The following is a 16675-nucleotide window of genomic DNA, read 5'->3' as shown; positions in this document are numbered from 1 at the left end:
ACCCTCACCTACCATCTGGGGCTGGTACAATAGGCCAGAAGTGGCCGCAGTACAAGGGACTTAGTCCCACCCCACTAGCGATAAAAAAAAGGCTAATTGAGTAGGTGTCTTCGCCCCCCTTCACCTGAGGACGGAAACAGATCCGGTTTCCGAAACGTGATTTCTATTTTCTAGAATACCGGACGATGGAAAAAATTTCAAAACCCATTAATTCTGTGTGTAATACACCATCGTCAGAACCCTTTAGAATCTACTAAACCCGTTTATTTCAAGGGTCTTTCCTGTGCATGTAGTCCTACACTACAGTGTTCATGCACCGCAGTGTTGTTGGGTTGCTTGTTTGCTCTCAAACCGGTGCTCACTTCAGTCCCAAATGGACGTTTCTCTGGTTCTTTTCCGTAGTTACCATTAAACCGCCGACAGGCGAAACTGATCTTGCTTTCTGCTTATTTAGGCGAATCCTGTAGGCCCTATACGGTGAAGGTGACTTGCATTCGTCAGGGTTCTGCTGGTTGTTCAAAATTCGTTAATAGGATAAGCATTCTATAGCGTAGTTGGACGAGGCAGTATGCCACACGCCGGAAGTTCTCGGGTTCGATTCCCGATGAAATCATAGGATTTTTCAGCTGATCTAATCTTTCCGGCCGCACTATAGCCCTGGAGTCGACTCAGCCTCTAACAGAAATGAGTATCGGGAATCTCCCCAGGTGGGGGGGGGGTAAAGGGCGGCCGGCACATAAGGCTGACAACCTTACCGCCATCTGCGAGCTGATTGTGGGAGCCTCGACGTCACACACCCCAATGTGCCTCCATGCTCTGTTACAGGTATAACTTTAGCTTTTTAAGAGGGGAAGCACAGACGTACTGACGTGAATGCGCATTGATATTTTCGTGCCGCAGTGCGTGTGAAATTCTGTATTTAAAATGCCGATCTCGTAGGGTGCCTCTTGACAGAGTGAAGTCGAACTCGAATTACACATTGCGTAACATCTGTGCATCTGCTTAAATCGTCGCAATCTGTGAAATTTGAGGAAAACCTACACAGATCTTGCTGAAAGAAAATCGTCCTGCCGCGGCTGTGGGAAAGAACAGACATCACATCAGAGATAGGAAGTCGAAATAGCCTACTTATAATTGGGTTCTAGGAATGTTCTGGTTTACCGCTCACAATTCCCTGAGTATTAGGAGTTGTTCTAGAAATATATATGGTGTCTCAGTAATGATTCTTGTAAGAGCCCGTCGTGTAGTAAGCCTGTTTTTTACGCTGACATGTAAATCCAACTTCATACAGGTATATTATGCCGAAAGGGGCAAGACAGTGCATTAGGTGCACGCATTTCCTTTCTGCTCTTGAATCTTATTGCTTCTGAACTGAATTATGTTCTTTAACGGTCGTGGGGACCCGTTGCGCTGACCACGCGACACCCTCAATCCGCAAAAGTAGGCACTAACTTCGCCGAAAAGCGGCAGTCGCTCGGCCGATATAGTTCGCTTGCGGAATAAAAGCCACGGAATTTATTTATTTTTTACTTTTTTTTAGCTTCGAATTAGATTCTGCGGAACAGAATCAGGGAACGTGGATTGCTTCAATGTAGAATTAATCACTGCCATGCTGATTTTGTCTCAACAACGCTGATAAAGGACATCCATGAAATGCCTAGTTTTATTGTGGAGGATCATAACCCGTACATCTAAATCTCCAGGCGCTTTCAGGCTGGAATCGTTTAAATCCACAGCCTCTTTCTAATAATACAAAGGATTTCCAGCAAAAGTTAAACGGAACTCTTTTTTTTTTTGTTATTATGTTTTTTTTCCTTCTCCTTTATTGACAATCAGATTGTACAATCTGTAAGTCAGTGTGCTGATTGGTGTAGAATATAATACCTATTCATTGCACACTCTTCATGGCGTGAGCGGAATAAACATCCAGTGGTGTTTTCCTCAGTTCCTCAAATCTGGTGGACAAATTCTTTTAAGTCTTCGATTTTGGTGAGGTTATAGTAGTGGTTAAGTAGTGGGTTGGAGTGATTTTCTAGTTTGTTGAAGTACTTGGTGTTGTTTTCTCGGATGACTTCTCTTACGTAAGGAGTTTTTAGATCTGTATGTAGGGTGTGGTTGGGGTGCGTTCAAAATGGTCCGGAGTATTTTGGACTGGGCACGCTGTATAATGGCAATGTTGGATTTGCTGGCGCAGACCCAGAGTTCGGTGCTGTATGTCCATATAGGCTTGATGACTGTTTTATAGATTAGTAACTTGTTTTCGATGGAGAGGTGCGTTTTTCTTCCTATGAACCAGTTGAGTTCTTTGGTTTTCATATTTTGGTAGTTCATGATGTTCGATTTTTCTTTGATTAGGATTGCAGTGCCTCCGTGGACGGTGTCTTCGGGGTGGTTTGTGTGGTAAAGTTTGTATTTTGGGATATTGAAGTAGCTTCTGCTGGTGAAGTGGGTTTCGCTGATTAGTAGAATGTCGATTGAGTTTATGTTTAGAAATATTTTTATATCTTCTTGATGATTTGGAAGTCCATTGGCGTTTCATTGGGCTATTCTGAGGAATTTGGCCATTTATTTCGTTTTGTTGACGAGTGTTGTGAGCATGTTTAGTACCATAGTATTTTGCTGTAATAATTGTAGAATTAAATTTTTGAATTCGTCTAGAAATTTTGCTAGTATGTTAGTTGTTTTTTATGTTTGGGATAAATTTCGCTTTGTGATATCTGCGTAGTTCCTGGGTTGAGCTATTTCTAAAGGTTGTATATTTCTCGTGTAGGATTCATTTGTGTAGATTGCTGGAGTGGAGGGTCTTTGGGAAAAGTTTCTGCTGGTGCCTTTGGTTAGCTTACGAAAGTGTTCACATCCTCTGTAGTTTGCGGGGCGGTTTCCTCCGCATAGTGCGCATCTGGCTGGTGTTTCCCTTGTCTTCTTGCAGTCTGTTGTGTTGTGTGGGCCGCCGCATTTGACGCAGACGTATGGCTTATTGCAGTATGTTTCTGTATGGCCGTACTGTTGACATCTCGTACATTGGATTATATTTGTTTTGTTTGAGTGGGGAGGTTCTATTTTTACTATTCTATTTTGGAGTTCTGTTATTTCATAGATCTTTTTGTTGTTTTGGTCTGGTTCTAGGTCTACAAAGAATAGGTTCTATGGCTCTTTAGTAACTTTATGATATGCGTTGATTATATTTCTAACTCTGTGTCCTAGTTCAGCTAGTTCTTGTTTTATATCTTCTATTTTTGAGTGATGAAGGTATCTTATTACTATTCTATGTTCTCGTTCTTCTTTCAGTTGGTAAGTGTGGTGGTATATTTTTTGTTCGTTGAATTCTTTGACCATTTTTTTTTGTGTAGGTTTCTGGAGTTCCGCAATTTATTTTGACAGCCTTATTTGCTAGACTTTTGGTGAAGTACTGCTCTTGTTCTGCTATTTTTTTGGATTCGTTTTATCATTTCAGAGTAATTTTGTACCCCATGAACGAACATTGGCGGTGGTTTAGGTATTTTTGGCGTTATGGTGATTTCATTGTTTGAGGTTCCTGGTTGAGATAGTTGGTCGTATCGGTTGTTGGTTTCTATGTTATTTGTGATGATTTTTTGTTGACTGGAGGTTTTTTCTCATTGTGCTTCGGATTATTTGCCATTTGTTACTGTTATTTTTCTGTGTTTCTTCTTCTTCGCTGGATGAGGCCATTTTTTGTATGTGTTGACCGCTGTCTTCGTTGTTTATGCAATTTATGTCGGGTGGTTGCATTTGTTGTTGTCCTGGTGTTGTGTAGTAGTTGGGGGCAGTTGCCACTGTGGCGCTTGGATTTGTGGTGGTATCGCAGTTGGTGCAAATGGTTGCCCAGTGTATGTTGGGTGGGTTACGATTTTGTTGATTGATGTTTCTGTTGTTGTATTCTGGAGTGATTTCTGCGGGGTGCATCATTGTAGTTGCGAATTGTTTACATTACTATCGTACCTGTTGGTTTGAGGTTCCTGTTCTTGGTTGATTTGCACTGTTTATCACTATTTGTCACTTTTTTTATTTTCGTTTAGGAGGTAGTTCACTCGTAGAGCCGGTTCTCGATGCGTCCTTACGATTCGAAGCCCAGACGAGTAGTGTATGTTTGTGAAGAAGTTGCTACTTTGTTTCTGTCTGCGTTTAAAGTTACGCACCGTAGGTGCCATGCTTGTATTCGTTTTCATTCATCATATTTAATATGTAGGTACGGTTATGATCTGTCTCCGTACCAGATTTCATATGTGATGTCCAGTGGTTCAGTAGTTATCGCCAACAGGCCGAAAGCTAAAGGAAATCTGCACATGGCCACTGTGTTACTGATGTGCATTCTACAAAGGGTTACCGTAAAATTGTTGAATATTGTTAGCGGCTATTAGCTAGACCCTAAATTAATTGGCTCTAGTATCGTCCCAACTTCGTAAGTTCTCGCGTTCTCTACGTTGTATCCTTGTATCCATTGTAGGAAATAAAGTATGGGGTGACCTCATACATTGTTTCGTGAAAATCGGCCATCTGGGTCTAAAGTTGAAAGGGGACATACACAAACAAGCATTCTGTTGACATACGCCCACTTTCCTTCCGTAAAGAGATACACAGCCAGAAAGCAGATTTGTCGTTTGGAAGCATTTCTACCCAGAACTCATAAGCGAAGTTTTATAGAAATACATTTTTATTTTGTTTGGTGTGGAGCGTCTGTATTTAGGTAGAACATCCTTGGACTCATGGGTGTTTATGTTTCTTTTTAGTTCAGCCGGCGATGCTTAAGTGAATACAGAACAATGTCTGTAATTCTGGGGCCGATAATTCGACGTAGACAAGGAGTACAAACTTTGTCGTTTCATATCTGTATAATAGGTCGACGAGGTGGGCACCGCATTAGATATCGCACACATTGATTTACGGGATAGCTTAGTAAGTGTAACGACAGGCTGGACGGCCAGGGTTCGATTCCCTGCAAGGGCAAGAGATTTGTGTTTTCACTACAGCATCCAGACTATCACTGGTGGCCACAGTCTCCTGTTCAGTGCGTACAGGGGGTTGTTCCCCTGGCGATAAAGCGGCCGGTGTGACGCCCACCACTCACTCACCGTCAAGTGTCCAGGTGGAGCTGTACCTCCAGTTCCTCGTACGTATTCATGGCATGGTGCTTAATTAATTAGGCACAGGGCAACTTTACCTTATCTTTGCTTTATATTCTGTCGCGGTAAGTGGTTTATTTTTTTTGGGTGGGGGGCAAATATGTGAGTCGGATTCCTGTTAATTAAAGCCTTTCTCATGCTAATATTTACAGTTAGATTAGGACGATTGATGAATATGAAAGGACGTGGAAGGCAGGGGTCGTGGCTCATGAAGGCCGTATTGCGGCATTCACCTGGAGGAACTGAGTAATGGCACGGAAGCGTGAGTGTAGCGAGTGTCCCGGATATGTTTCGAACTGGACATCGTAACGAAAAGTCAGAAACGTTACCGCCTGAGCCAGTTTGCACGGTCCAGACAAGTCGTAGCATGTAGATCCAGTGCTAGGCAGCGACTCGGAATGAACAGCTCTACAATAGCCGGTGCTAAGTAATGGCTCTGTGAATAACGGCTGTTGCTGGGTAAGAGGAAGAGGTTTGTGTAAGATGGCCTCCAGCCTGGGCGTCAGTTTGTCAACGAGAGTTAGGCTAGGAACACACACAGCGACATCGGTCGTATGGAAAATGTACGATTTGTTTGCCGTACGACCTCATCTTCACACTAGAGCGACCAAATACATTTATTTGCTCTCCGACTGTCGTACGGTAGATGTCGCATGTCGTCACGTATGAAAGCTAAGACTACACTTTATATTCTACTATTTGATGCGACACGAACCGTACGGACGTCATACGACTGAGTCGCTGTGTGTGTTCCTAGCCTTACTGTAGCTGAAGTCGGGGATATTTTGGAAGCCAAGATTAAGGAAAACGTAAACCGTTAGAAGCCTTTACCGGACAACGGCTGGGGAAGGCTGGGAACACTTTATGTGTGTTGTAGTTACAGTGTCCTTTGTAGTGTGTAACTCAGAGAGACTGTCGTAGTTATTTGTAGTTACATTCTGTAAGTGTGCAAGGAATCCGGTTACCAGTCAGAACCCCGTCTACAATCACACACATGACAATATATTGAATAGAACTCTTATATTCGAATAAGAAAAGAGACCTTACTCATATAACATCAGTGAAACTCAGTGACAGGTAAAAGTGAAGTGGCTCTCCAGCGAATTGAAACAGACGATAATTGGAAAATACAAGCGCTGTGACTTGCGTTAAATGTTATCAGAATAACTAAAGGTATCCAAAGAATGCCAGCACGTTAAGGTTATATTTGGTTCTTCAGTAAAGTGGTTCTTAAAATGAGAGAAGTGAAAGGTGTGTGTTTGGAGTAGAGATATGACAGTTTAGTGTTGATTTATTATTTTAGTTTTGTTAAATAATAGTTTTTTTTTCCTTGGCACTACAGCCCCAGTGGGCCTAGGCCTACCTCCATGAACTTCTCCGTTCACTTCGGTTTTTCTAGATCTTACACATTCAGTAGGACTCCTTGGGCGGGTGATCAGCTCGTCGCAAGGCCTCTACATGTACACAAAGACAGAAAACACACACACACACACACACAAACTAAAAATCCATGCCCTGAGTGGGATTCGAACCCACGATCCCGGTTTCCAAGCGAGCGAAGACAGTAAATGCCTTAGACCGCTCGGCTACCATGACCGGCTAAATAATAGTTAATTTGTGAAATACGTTATTTTAACAAGTGACAGACATTGCATCTGGCCACGCGGTCTTCTGACGCTAAACTTTCGGTTCATGACTTCGAATGCCAATATGAACACTGATGGTCTCCAGGCGTCTGTTTCCGTGTGGTATGTGGATCTAGGTATGAAGAGGCCTACCGCCTGTCAAACTTAGACTTACAAAACTTGCTTAGGGGAAACCTTGAATCGGGCCATAGTGCGTCGGAGACGAAAGGGGAAAATATAAATATCAGCAAAGTTTTAAAATGTTGTTTAGTACAAATATTAAGCTTTTGGACATTATCCATCGTCCTGTCTTTATCTAAAAACACCGCCCTGTTTATCTTCAAAATAGACGTTTCGGAGACAGGATCCTGTCTCCGTCTTCAAGTAAAACCTACTCAGTTGGGCCCAATCGAGTGCGCTAGTCCCCGTCTCCGGAGACAGTCCAGTCTCCGAAACTTTGCGATTTGAATATACAATACGATGGATAAGTCCAGAAACACAATATTTGTACTGATGTACCATCGTCACAGACTTTAGATCTTATTTAATTATAATTATTGAACCGATAACCGTTCTCGAGGCATGATTCGAAACACATTTTCGGTTCGGTGGATTGGAAGGGTTAGAGCAGTGGTCTGATTCCAAATTGCATCTGACAGAATGGCATAGAATTGTTCGACTGAAGTTAACTGAAGGATATTGTGTGTTGTATCTTACCTAACATTGCCCAGAAGTGTCCTTTCGGTCGTCACCATGGATACCGATATTCATGAAAGCACGTGGCACGATAGGTATCGATATCCCTGCTCACGTGTAAATTGTAACATAATTGTGTAATAAAGCTTGTAATATTTTACCTACCATCTGACGCAGCTCCGCTCGATTCCGACCGTACGAATATAGCCCGCCACTCCACGAGTCGTCATCTCAATTGTGTATACTGTATTTATAGCTGAAGGGGCTCGGAACATAATGCCGCAAAGCTCTGCAGACTGCGATCATTCGTCGAATTAGTTTTGCTGGTAGTTTGCCATTCGTAATGGGGGGGGGGCATTCTGCAGAAATTAATGACCAGTTTCAGTGCCGGTTTTACTTCTCCTTTTGTGTCAAAAACTGACCACTGCTCGCTTTTAAACCTCCTGAATTCGATGAATCGCAGACTGAGAAATGTAGACTAATTTTACCAAATTAAGGGACCCACTTCTGTTAAATTATTAAAAAATGAATAAAGTTACATTGTAGGATATTCTGTAAAATGTTAGCTTCACAAGAATAGTCAGACTTTTAAGAAGCCGGTATTTTCTGATTGGTCGAGTGAGAGTAAACGTGGGGTGAGGGGTTTCAGTCTCACTCTTCAGAGCTCCCGGAGCGTAACATTTCTATGTTGGTTAAGAGCCGATTTGTATGTTGCATTTGTCACAAAATTAGTTTTGGTGTTTGAAGAGATTTACCTTAGCGAGATTTAACAGAGGTGGAATTTTTGCCTTCTTTCAGCTTTACGCATACAACAAATCTGTTGTATCTGTAAGGCGTACGCAGCTTTGGGGCACGAAGGCCCTTGAAGTGGGAAAGAAATGCACGGTTGACGTCACGTGTACATTGAAGAGACCTCAGCACTAAGCTGGCCAGTAGAGGCTGCGCCATAGCTCAAGCGTTTTTTTAATATTAGTGGGGTGGGACTAAGTCCCTTGTACTGCGGCCACTTCTGGCCTATTCTACCAGCCCCAGATGATAAGTGAGGGTGATTGTGGAGCAATTGGTGGAATGAAATTGGCAGGGGAAACCGAAGTACTCGGAGAAAACCTGCCCCAGCGCCACTTTGTCCACCACAAATCCCACTTGCCCAGACCCGGGATCGAACCCGGACCGCTGCGGTGGGAAGCCAGCGACTAACCGCTTGAGCTGGGCCGCGCCAAAGGTATGGCGTGGCCCAGCTCAAGTCTGGTCAAGTGGGATTTGTGGTGGACAAAGTGGCGCTGGGTAGGTTTTCTCTGAGTACTTCGGTTTCCCCTGCCAATCTTCATTACACCAAATTCTCCACCATAATCACCCGGGGAGGTACAATTGGCCAATCGGTGGCCGCCGTGCCGAGTGGACCAAGTTGGACTCCACCCCCCACTAGCGAATTTAAAAAGAAAAGCTGGCCAGGACTCTGATATCTAACCAAACATTTGTCGGCATGACGTCTTATAGCGGAGTCACGAGTAATAACTCATGTCCTCACTTTCATGTTATGTAAAAAGCAATTGTGGGTGAAGAATGTAGAACTGTTGCAAAATCTTTATATCAATCCAAGACGTCGAAGAACGCAGCCACGTAGCACATACCAGTTTATCTAGAGGACCAGTGTTCGAGGCCGTCAGCACTGATCTGGTGAACCGTAGTTATTTGTGTGAGGTTTAATTCGAAGTGAGACCTCAATTCTGTGGGTGTACAAACATCGTGGGCCTTCGCCATAAGTCTGATGTACATCGAACACACAGGTCATGCCTGTAGAGAGTTTTCTGTGGTCAGTGCTCTGTGATGTAGTTGCGGCATTTAATTGAGCCAGTAAGTGACGTGCATTTGGAATTATACGTATAGTATTTTGCTGAGAACTTAGTTTCGCCTATAAATCAACTCCTTTTCACCATTTAAGTGTGAACGTTGATTCCACTACCCTGTATTTCAGTGGAATGAAGTCACTTTTGCCAAATAAAACGTCTGGTATAGTAATAATGTAGTCACGGCGATAGAAAATAAATTTAGCATGCCTATTGTGATGCTGATGTTTCAAGAGTAATGGAAACGTTAAGGACACCATCGGCCATTTTGGATGCCGTGTCCTGTTGTGCCAAAATAAATACGTTCAGTCCAATGGAGTAAGCGATTTATTGATATCAGTTTAGTGGCGGACTACTTTAGCGGCGAGAGACATTTTGGTGCTCCAGAACTGCACCATTTTTCTTTCGGGTGTACCAGCCCACTGCTGTTGTACCGTGTGTTCGTGTACAGCTCACGCTGTAGGTAGTAGTGAGAGTGGAACACGTGAAATTATCCTCTAGAGATTAACGCAATTCACTCCGTGTGCATGGCATCCTGTGGACAGGGATCGGAGGCAAATTGCTGATCAGTGTGTTAACATTGCATACTTCATTCTGAGTAATGAAGGCATTATTATTATAGCGAATCTAAGGCTACGGTGGTGAACCTTGATTTCAGATTGGCGAGGATTGTAAGAAAATTAAACTATGCTCTGATGGTGCATTTCTTTTATAAGAAAGATTTTATTGTTTCAGACTGCGATAAAGACGCGGAGTTGGGATAGCGCAGTCGGTATAGTTACAGGCTGCAATGCCGAAGTTCTGTTCCCGGCAGTGCAATTTTTTCTCTTCACAGCTTCCGGTGTCCAGGGTCCATCCAGCTTCTTGTCCAGTGGCTACTGGGGTCTCTTTCCCCGGGGTTAAAGCGACGGGGCGTGGAGCTTACCATTCACCTCTATCTAATGCTGAGGTCAGGAGTGGTAGAACTATACCTTCACTCCACCATATGTCTTTATGCTAATTAAGCACAGGGACAGCTTTGCCTTTACCTTTATGTTACAGAAGTGAGTAAGCTGTATGCATTGAAGATAGCAGTGAAATTGCAGCTTCAGTATGGCTGCATCGCAGTCTGCGTAGAGCATTGACTCACTAACACTGCCGTGTTTGTTGTATTCTCCTCGAAAACTCCTCCTGTACTTAAGCTTTTCAAAAGTAATTTGTACTTTTCTGCAAATATTCGTGTTGATGACGGCGAAGTAAATGAAATACAAGTTAAGCCTTTGGGGTTTGTTCCCCAGTTCAAAATGCTCTCCATTCGTGGGTGCAGCAGGGTTCAGACAGCAACAGAATTTGATTTCGAGAAGGAATTTGTGACGTCCAGCTGTGTTAAGTTAATTGTTAGCTCTGATAGAGTCGTGTTAGATACGAAAAATGGAAGAAAATCGCAGTTTTCCCTATGAAAATACTGCTCTGTTCTGTTGCTTTACATGTAAACGCAAAGGATTTAGCTTGTGTGTGCAATGAGTGAGAAAGTGTGGTCCGAACTAATCCTCCAGAGAATCGTTTTTCGCTTTGGCTTATTGATCCAGCGTAAGTTGGGCACATAGGGTTGTTGAGTGGGTGGAATGGTGGGGTGCCATCAGACCTACCCTGCCCCAGTCTTGGTTGCCGGTGCTTTGTTTTGCTTTTTACTTCAACCGAGATATCGGTACTCCGTTGTCTGATTGCTGCAGAAAGCTATTGCTGACGGCTCTCGTCGCTTTTTGGTAGTGCAGATGAGCAGTGTCCATTGTTGTCCATTATCTGGCCGGCCGTATAGGCATCGCTTTATTTGCTGACATGAACATCGAACTCTTGTGGAGAAGTCTGTTGTGAAAATTCTGCGACGGACCAAAGTCGTCGTCAGCCCCTAACCTCTGAAAGCCAGAGTTTAAGACCCCGGGTTTAATATGCTACAATTAAAACCATGTCTTGGTGGGTGAAAACCGCAGGAAAGTTTGCGGACTTAATTCGAGCCTTGGCCAAACACTTGACTTGCCGTTTACATACTGACAGGGACGTTACTGATTCGCGTAAGAAAATATGTACTATTTGTTAATACCATGCTGTGCATTAATATTATGTTCTAATGAAAATATCCAAACGCCCTTCCAAGGGTGTTAAAAGTAGGTTATAATCATGAACAAGCGACCACAGTTGAAGTATCTGGAACAAGATTGAACGGACCCGGACCGGCGCGGCACTGAAAGTAGTTGCCTCCGCAGATCACAATCGTGACGGCCCCAAACTATGGGGAAAACAGCATGGTCGCCAGCTAAAGCCATAGCCTTCATATTTATTGTTTTCAGTTCCAGTTTTACGATAGTAGTTCGAAAAAAGGAAAACATATTAGTTCATATTATTATTATATTACAAGTAATCGATTTAGTTTCAATGAGATTTTTCTTTGTCGGGTTGTCGAAGTGTTTTTTTTACGTCACTATATTCAACGAGTATTGCGGAGGCGTTTTTGGAGGGTGTATTAGCCATGGATAAATTTCCGAAGCAATGTTCGAGAGCCTTGTTACGCAGAGGATCGAATATCTTTGAATATCTAATAGAGCAGAATTGCCGCACAAATTGCGGTTTGGAACGTGTAGGGTAGGTATATCGAATTATCGTATTCATTGAAGCAGAGAGGGGCGACCACCATTGTAAGTGTGTAGGGACTCATTTGTTGATTTTTGGGTGTCATTGTATTTTTCATGGCTGGGGGAATTGTTTGGCAAAAAATTAATTCATCTTGCGCGTATTTATTTTCGATTTCCTGTGCCTGACTTGTCTTACTTTGTGCCATTCCATATGGTAGCAGCTTCTAAAGCTCCGACATTGCGTCCAGTCTCAATCGTGGTGTAATAATACTTCTTCTGTAATACATTACTTTTAGCCGTGAAGGGTCTTAAATAATTGTAAATGCTTTCCTCCAGAAGACAAGTCTCACATTTAAATGAACGTTTTCAAATCCAATAACTTCGACACCGAGCTGGTTTCCCAGAACTTGTCCAAAAAGTCGTAATTTCATTGGTTTTAATATTATTTGGCATGGTTTGAAGGTGGAGTATTACAAGCACTCAGCCGAACAGGTTAGTGTAGCGTTAACACTCTAGACTTATATGCTGAGGGCGTTAAGTTCGAATCGCTGCTGAGATACGAAATATCCTGCCGAAAATGTTTGCGGATTTCCTGAATCTCTGCAGGCAGATGCCAAAATTATACCCTGAATAGGCCACAACTGCTTTCAAATCCTTTCCTCATTATTCATTAATGATTACTACCATTCACTGTGATGTGAAAGCACATGACAGTGGCCTTTTGCGTTATTATAAATTTCCAAAGGACCTGGGTTGCAGATATGTAAAACACATTATAATTTCCATGAAGTTAATAAGTTTGTTTCAAACTTATATTATTACAACCAACAGTTGTTCACTGCAGACTGAGTGCCACAGTGGTTAATGCTGCTTTTTTATATTTTGGGAGTCTCTGGCTTGAATCTTGGCTCATTGACCAAGTATACCAACTGAGAATTTTTGTGCTTTCCTTAGTCCTTCTGACAGACTTATTACTTTAAAGAAGGCTATGACTACTTTCTTCAATATTCCTAATTTATATTCACAGTCATTATGGCAATTGTTACTTTATAAAATATTTAGTTCACAAATTGTCATTAAATGATGAAAAAATGATGGAATTAATATGCCTTTCTCAGGGTTTTATGATTTATGGCAAAGTTACAAATCTGTACCAGGATGCCTTTCTACATGTCAGTACACCGATTTCTCATTTCAAGGTGCAGCTATTCATCAGACTGATATATTTTGTGTGGCCCCTACATTGTTATTTTCCAAAGGTGCCAGACTGTTATATTTGATGAAGGTAGTGTTGATCATACCGTACATGTTCTCATATAAGATGTTTATACTTTTGTTTGGAAGTAATCAAAAAGTACGTAAATGTGGTGTTGACCCCAACAATATTATATTCATATAAACTTCAAATAACTCTATAGACTTACTGAAGTTAAAGTGGCCACAAGAAATACGTTTTACGTTTTGTGTTTCAGGTGCCTTAGAAGAGGAGTGTGAGAGTCAGGGTAGAGAAAAGGAGCAACAATTAAATGGGAAGCAGCGTCACCAGCTGAAACACCGGGAACTCTTTCTGTCTCGGCAGGTGGAGACGCTCCCTGCGACTCACATCAGGGGCAAATGTTCCGTCACTCTTCTTAATGAGACAGAATCCCTCCTCAGCTATCTGAACAAAGACGTAAGATTACCTTTCTTTGCATGTTTATCCTATATAGAAAAATATCATCAACCACATTAGCGTCAATTTGTCTATATCCGTCTAAATTGCAACACTTGTTTTACACTTCAATATATTCTTTAACACTTAACACTGTGTGATCAATATTTGTTTTATTTTGATCATATATTATCAGTATGTCATCAACGTATCTAAAATATGCAGTTATTTGGCGCTTTATTAGAATGGAATATATTTGTGTGTGCTCCATATGTTGTATGTATGTTTCTGCCAGTATTGATGATGTTGGTGCTCCCATGGCTAGTCCGTCTGTTTGTTTCTTTGTAATATTCTTGCTCAAATTGGAAATAATTTTGATCAATTATTGTACTTAACATTATCATAATTTCTTTTTGTATATTCGTTTCAGTTCCTAGATTTCCTAGTGCTTTATTTATCATGTTTTTAATACCCTATACACATTCTCTATATCAAATGAACAAACTTTCATATTCTTGTTGAGCACGATGTCTTTTAGGTCTGTCATTAGCTGTATAGAATTATGAACATTATATGTATTTGGTAATTGTAAGTAGTCGTTTAATGTTTTTGCTAGTTGTTTTGCCAATTTGTAAGCAGGGGCATTTTTCCAGTTGATTATAGGTCTAATATGTGTGTTTTGTTTATGTAGTTTTATTGTAGCATGTAAGTTCGGGGCTATGGGATTCATGTTTGTGTATCTCCATCTGTGTCCTTTTGGTATGATGTTATTACAATGTTTTAGTGTTTGTTTTATGATTTTCTGGTATTGTTGAGTTGGATCGTTTTTTATCTTTTGAAACTGGCTATCTTGTATGAAACTTTTTACTTTATGTTTGTATTCATCTTGTGTTAATGTTACTAGTGTTTTCCCTTTGTCTGCTTTAGTTATTATTAGTTTGTTTTTAGATTTTTTTATGTTCATTATTTGTTTCCATTCATCTGTATTCTTTTTATTGTTTGTGTTGTTATTCTTATTAATATCTTTTATCTTGGACTTAAATTTGAGGAAGGAACTAGTGAAATGCTACATTTGGAGCATAGCTCTGTATGGGGCTGAAACATGGACACTTAGGGCAGTAGATCAGAAACATCTGGAAAGTTTCGAAATGTGGTGTTGGAGAAGGATGGAGAAGATCAGTTGGGCTGATTATGTGAGAAATGAAGAAGTGTTAATTAGAGTCAGTGAGCAGAGGAATATCCTACACGAAATAAGAAAACGGAAGGCTAATTGGATTGGTCATGTTTTACGCAGAAACTGCCTTCTAAAAGAAGTTATCGAAGGAAAGATAGAGGGGCGGATAGAAGTGACAAGAAGACGAAGAAGAAGACGTAAGAAGATGCTGGATGACCTTGGGGACAGAAGAGGATACTGTCATTTGAAGGAGAAAGCTCTAGATCGCATTAAGTGGAGGAATTGTTTTGGAAGAGACTGTGGACCTGTCGTCTTGACAGATTACTGATGATGATGATCTTTTATCTTTTTTGCTATGGCATGCCTATAGTAATTTTGTTCTGTTATATGAAGGTTACTTATTGCTGTTTCAGCTTCAAGCGCTAATGTTTCGATCCAGTTTTATTCTTTTGGTGTAAGTTGTATTTCAAACCTTTATTTAATAATTGTATTTCTCCATGTGTGAATTGTATGTTTGTGCAGTTTTCTGCTCTAGTATAATTGACATTATTGTTTGTATTTTCTGCATTTTGGGTCTTAATCAGACTAAAGCAGACAAAGGGAAAATACTAGTGATATTAACACAAGATGAATACAAACATAAAGTAAAAAGTTTCATACAAGATAGCCAGTTTCAAAAGATAAAAAACGATCCAACTCAACAATACCAGAAAATCATAAAACAAACACTAAAACATTGTAATAACATCATACCAAAAGGACACAGATGGAGATACACAAACATGAATCCCATAGCCCCGAACTTACATGCTACAATAAAACTACATAAACAAAACACACATATTAGACCTATAATCAACTGGAAAAATGCCCCTGCTTACAAATTGGCAAAACAACTAGCAAAAACATTAAACGACTACTTACAATTACCAAATACATATAATGTTCATAATTCTATACAGCTAATGACAGACCTAAAAGACATCGTGCTCAACAAGAATATGAAAGTTTGTTCATTTGATATAGAGAATATGTATACAAACATACCGAAAATGGGTATTAAAAACATGATAAATAAAACACTAGAAAATCTAGGAAATGAAACGAATATACAAAAAGAAGTCATGATAATAATTGATCAAAATTATTTCCAATTTGACCAAGAATATTACAAAGAAACAAACAGACGGACTAGCAATGGAAGCACCAACATCATCAATACTGGCAGAAACATGCATACAACATATGGAGCACACACAAATATATTCCATTCTAATAAAGCACCAAATAATTGCATATTTTAGATATGTTGATGACATACTGATAATATATGATCAAAATAAAACTAATATTGATCACACAGTGTTAAGTGTTAAAGAATATATTGAAGTGTAAAACAAGTGTTGCAATGTAGATGGATATAGACAAATGGACGCTAATGTGAACAATTGCAACGGGATGCTGGAGTACAGAATCAACCACATTGTTGTCATCATCATCATCAGTGATCCCTTTTTAGGAATTCTGTACATGAAGTGAAAGAAGTAGAATGTCTTACTAGCATACTATACCCTTATTTTTTTTATTGCTAGTGGGGTGGGACTAAGTCCCTTGTACTGCGGCCACTTTTAGCCTATTATACCAGCCCCAGATGATAGGTGAGGGTGATTGTGGAGCATTTGGTGGATTGAAGATTGGCAGGGGAAACCGAAGTACTTGGAGAAAATCTGGCCCACCTCCACTTTGTCCACCACAAATCCCACTAGACCAGACCCGGGATCGAACCTGGGCCGTCGCGGTGGAAAGCCAGCGACTGACCACTTGAGTTATGGAGCAGCCCTTTCCACACCCTTAAAGTCACACCTTGTTACTTTTGTACTGTTCTGTTAGCTTTTTGTGTAATTTTGTATGTGAAGCGCTTACGAGAAGTTT

The 16675-nt window shown here is 40.9% G+C and overlaps 1 protein-coding gene across 5 annotated transcripts in view; it reads left to right on the top strand.

Annotated features, from left to right (window-relative positions):
• LOC111866421 (metastasis-associated protein MTA3) overlaps positions 1-16675 on the top strand; it is a 267249-nt gene that overhangs the window by 172458 nt on the left and 78116 nt on the right. For all 5 annotated transcript variants that reach the window (XM_023855357.2, XM_023855355.2, XM_023855356.2 and 2 more), the window contains exon 5: positions 13391-13590. In XM_023855357.2, the coding sequence (XP_023711125.1) occupies positions 13391-13590 (200 nt within the window). The remainder of the gene's footprint in view (positions 1-13390; positions 13591-16675) is intronic.

The sequence above is a fragment of the Cryptotermes secundus genome, unplaced genomic scaffold, assembly GCF_002891405.2.
Source record: "Cryptotermes secundus unplaced genomic scaffold, Csec_1.0 scaffold193, whole genome shotgun sequence".
NCBI lineage: Eukaryota > Metazoa > Arthropoda > Insecta > Blattodea > Kalotermitidae > Cryptotermes > Cryptotermes secundus.
Note: the sequence above shows the minus strand (reverse complement) of the source record. Positions and strands in the feature narration are given on the sequence as shown.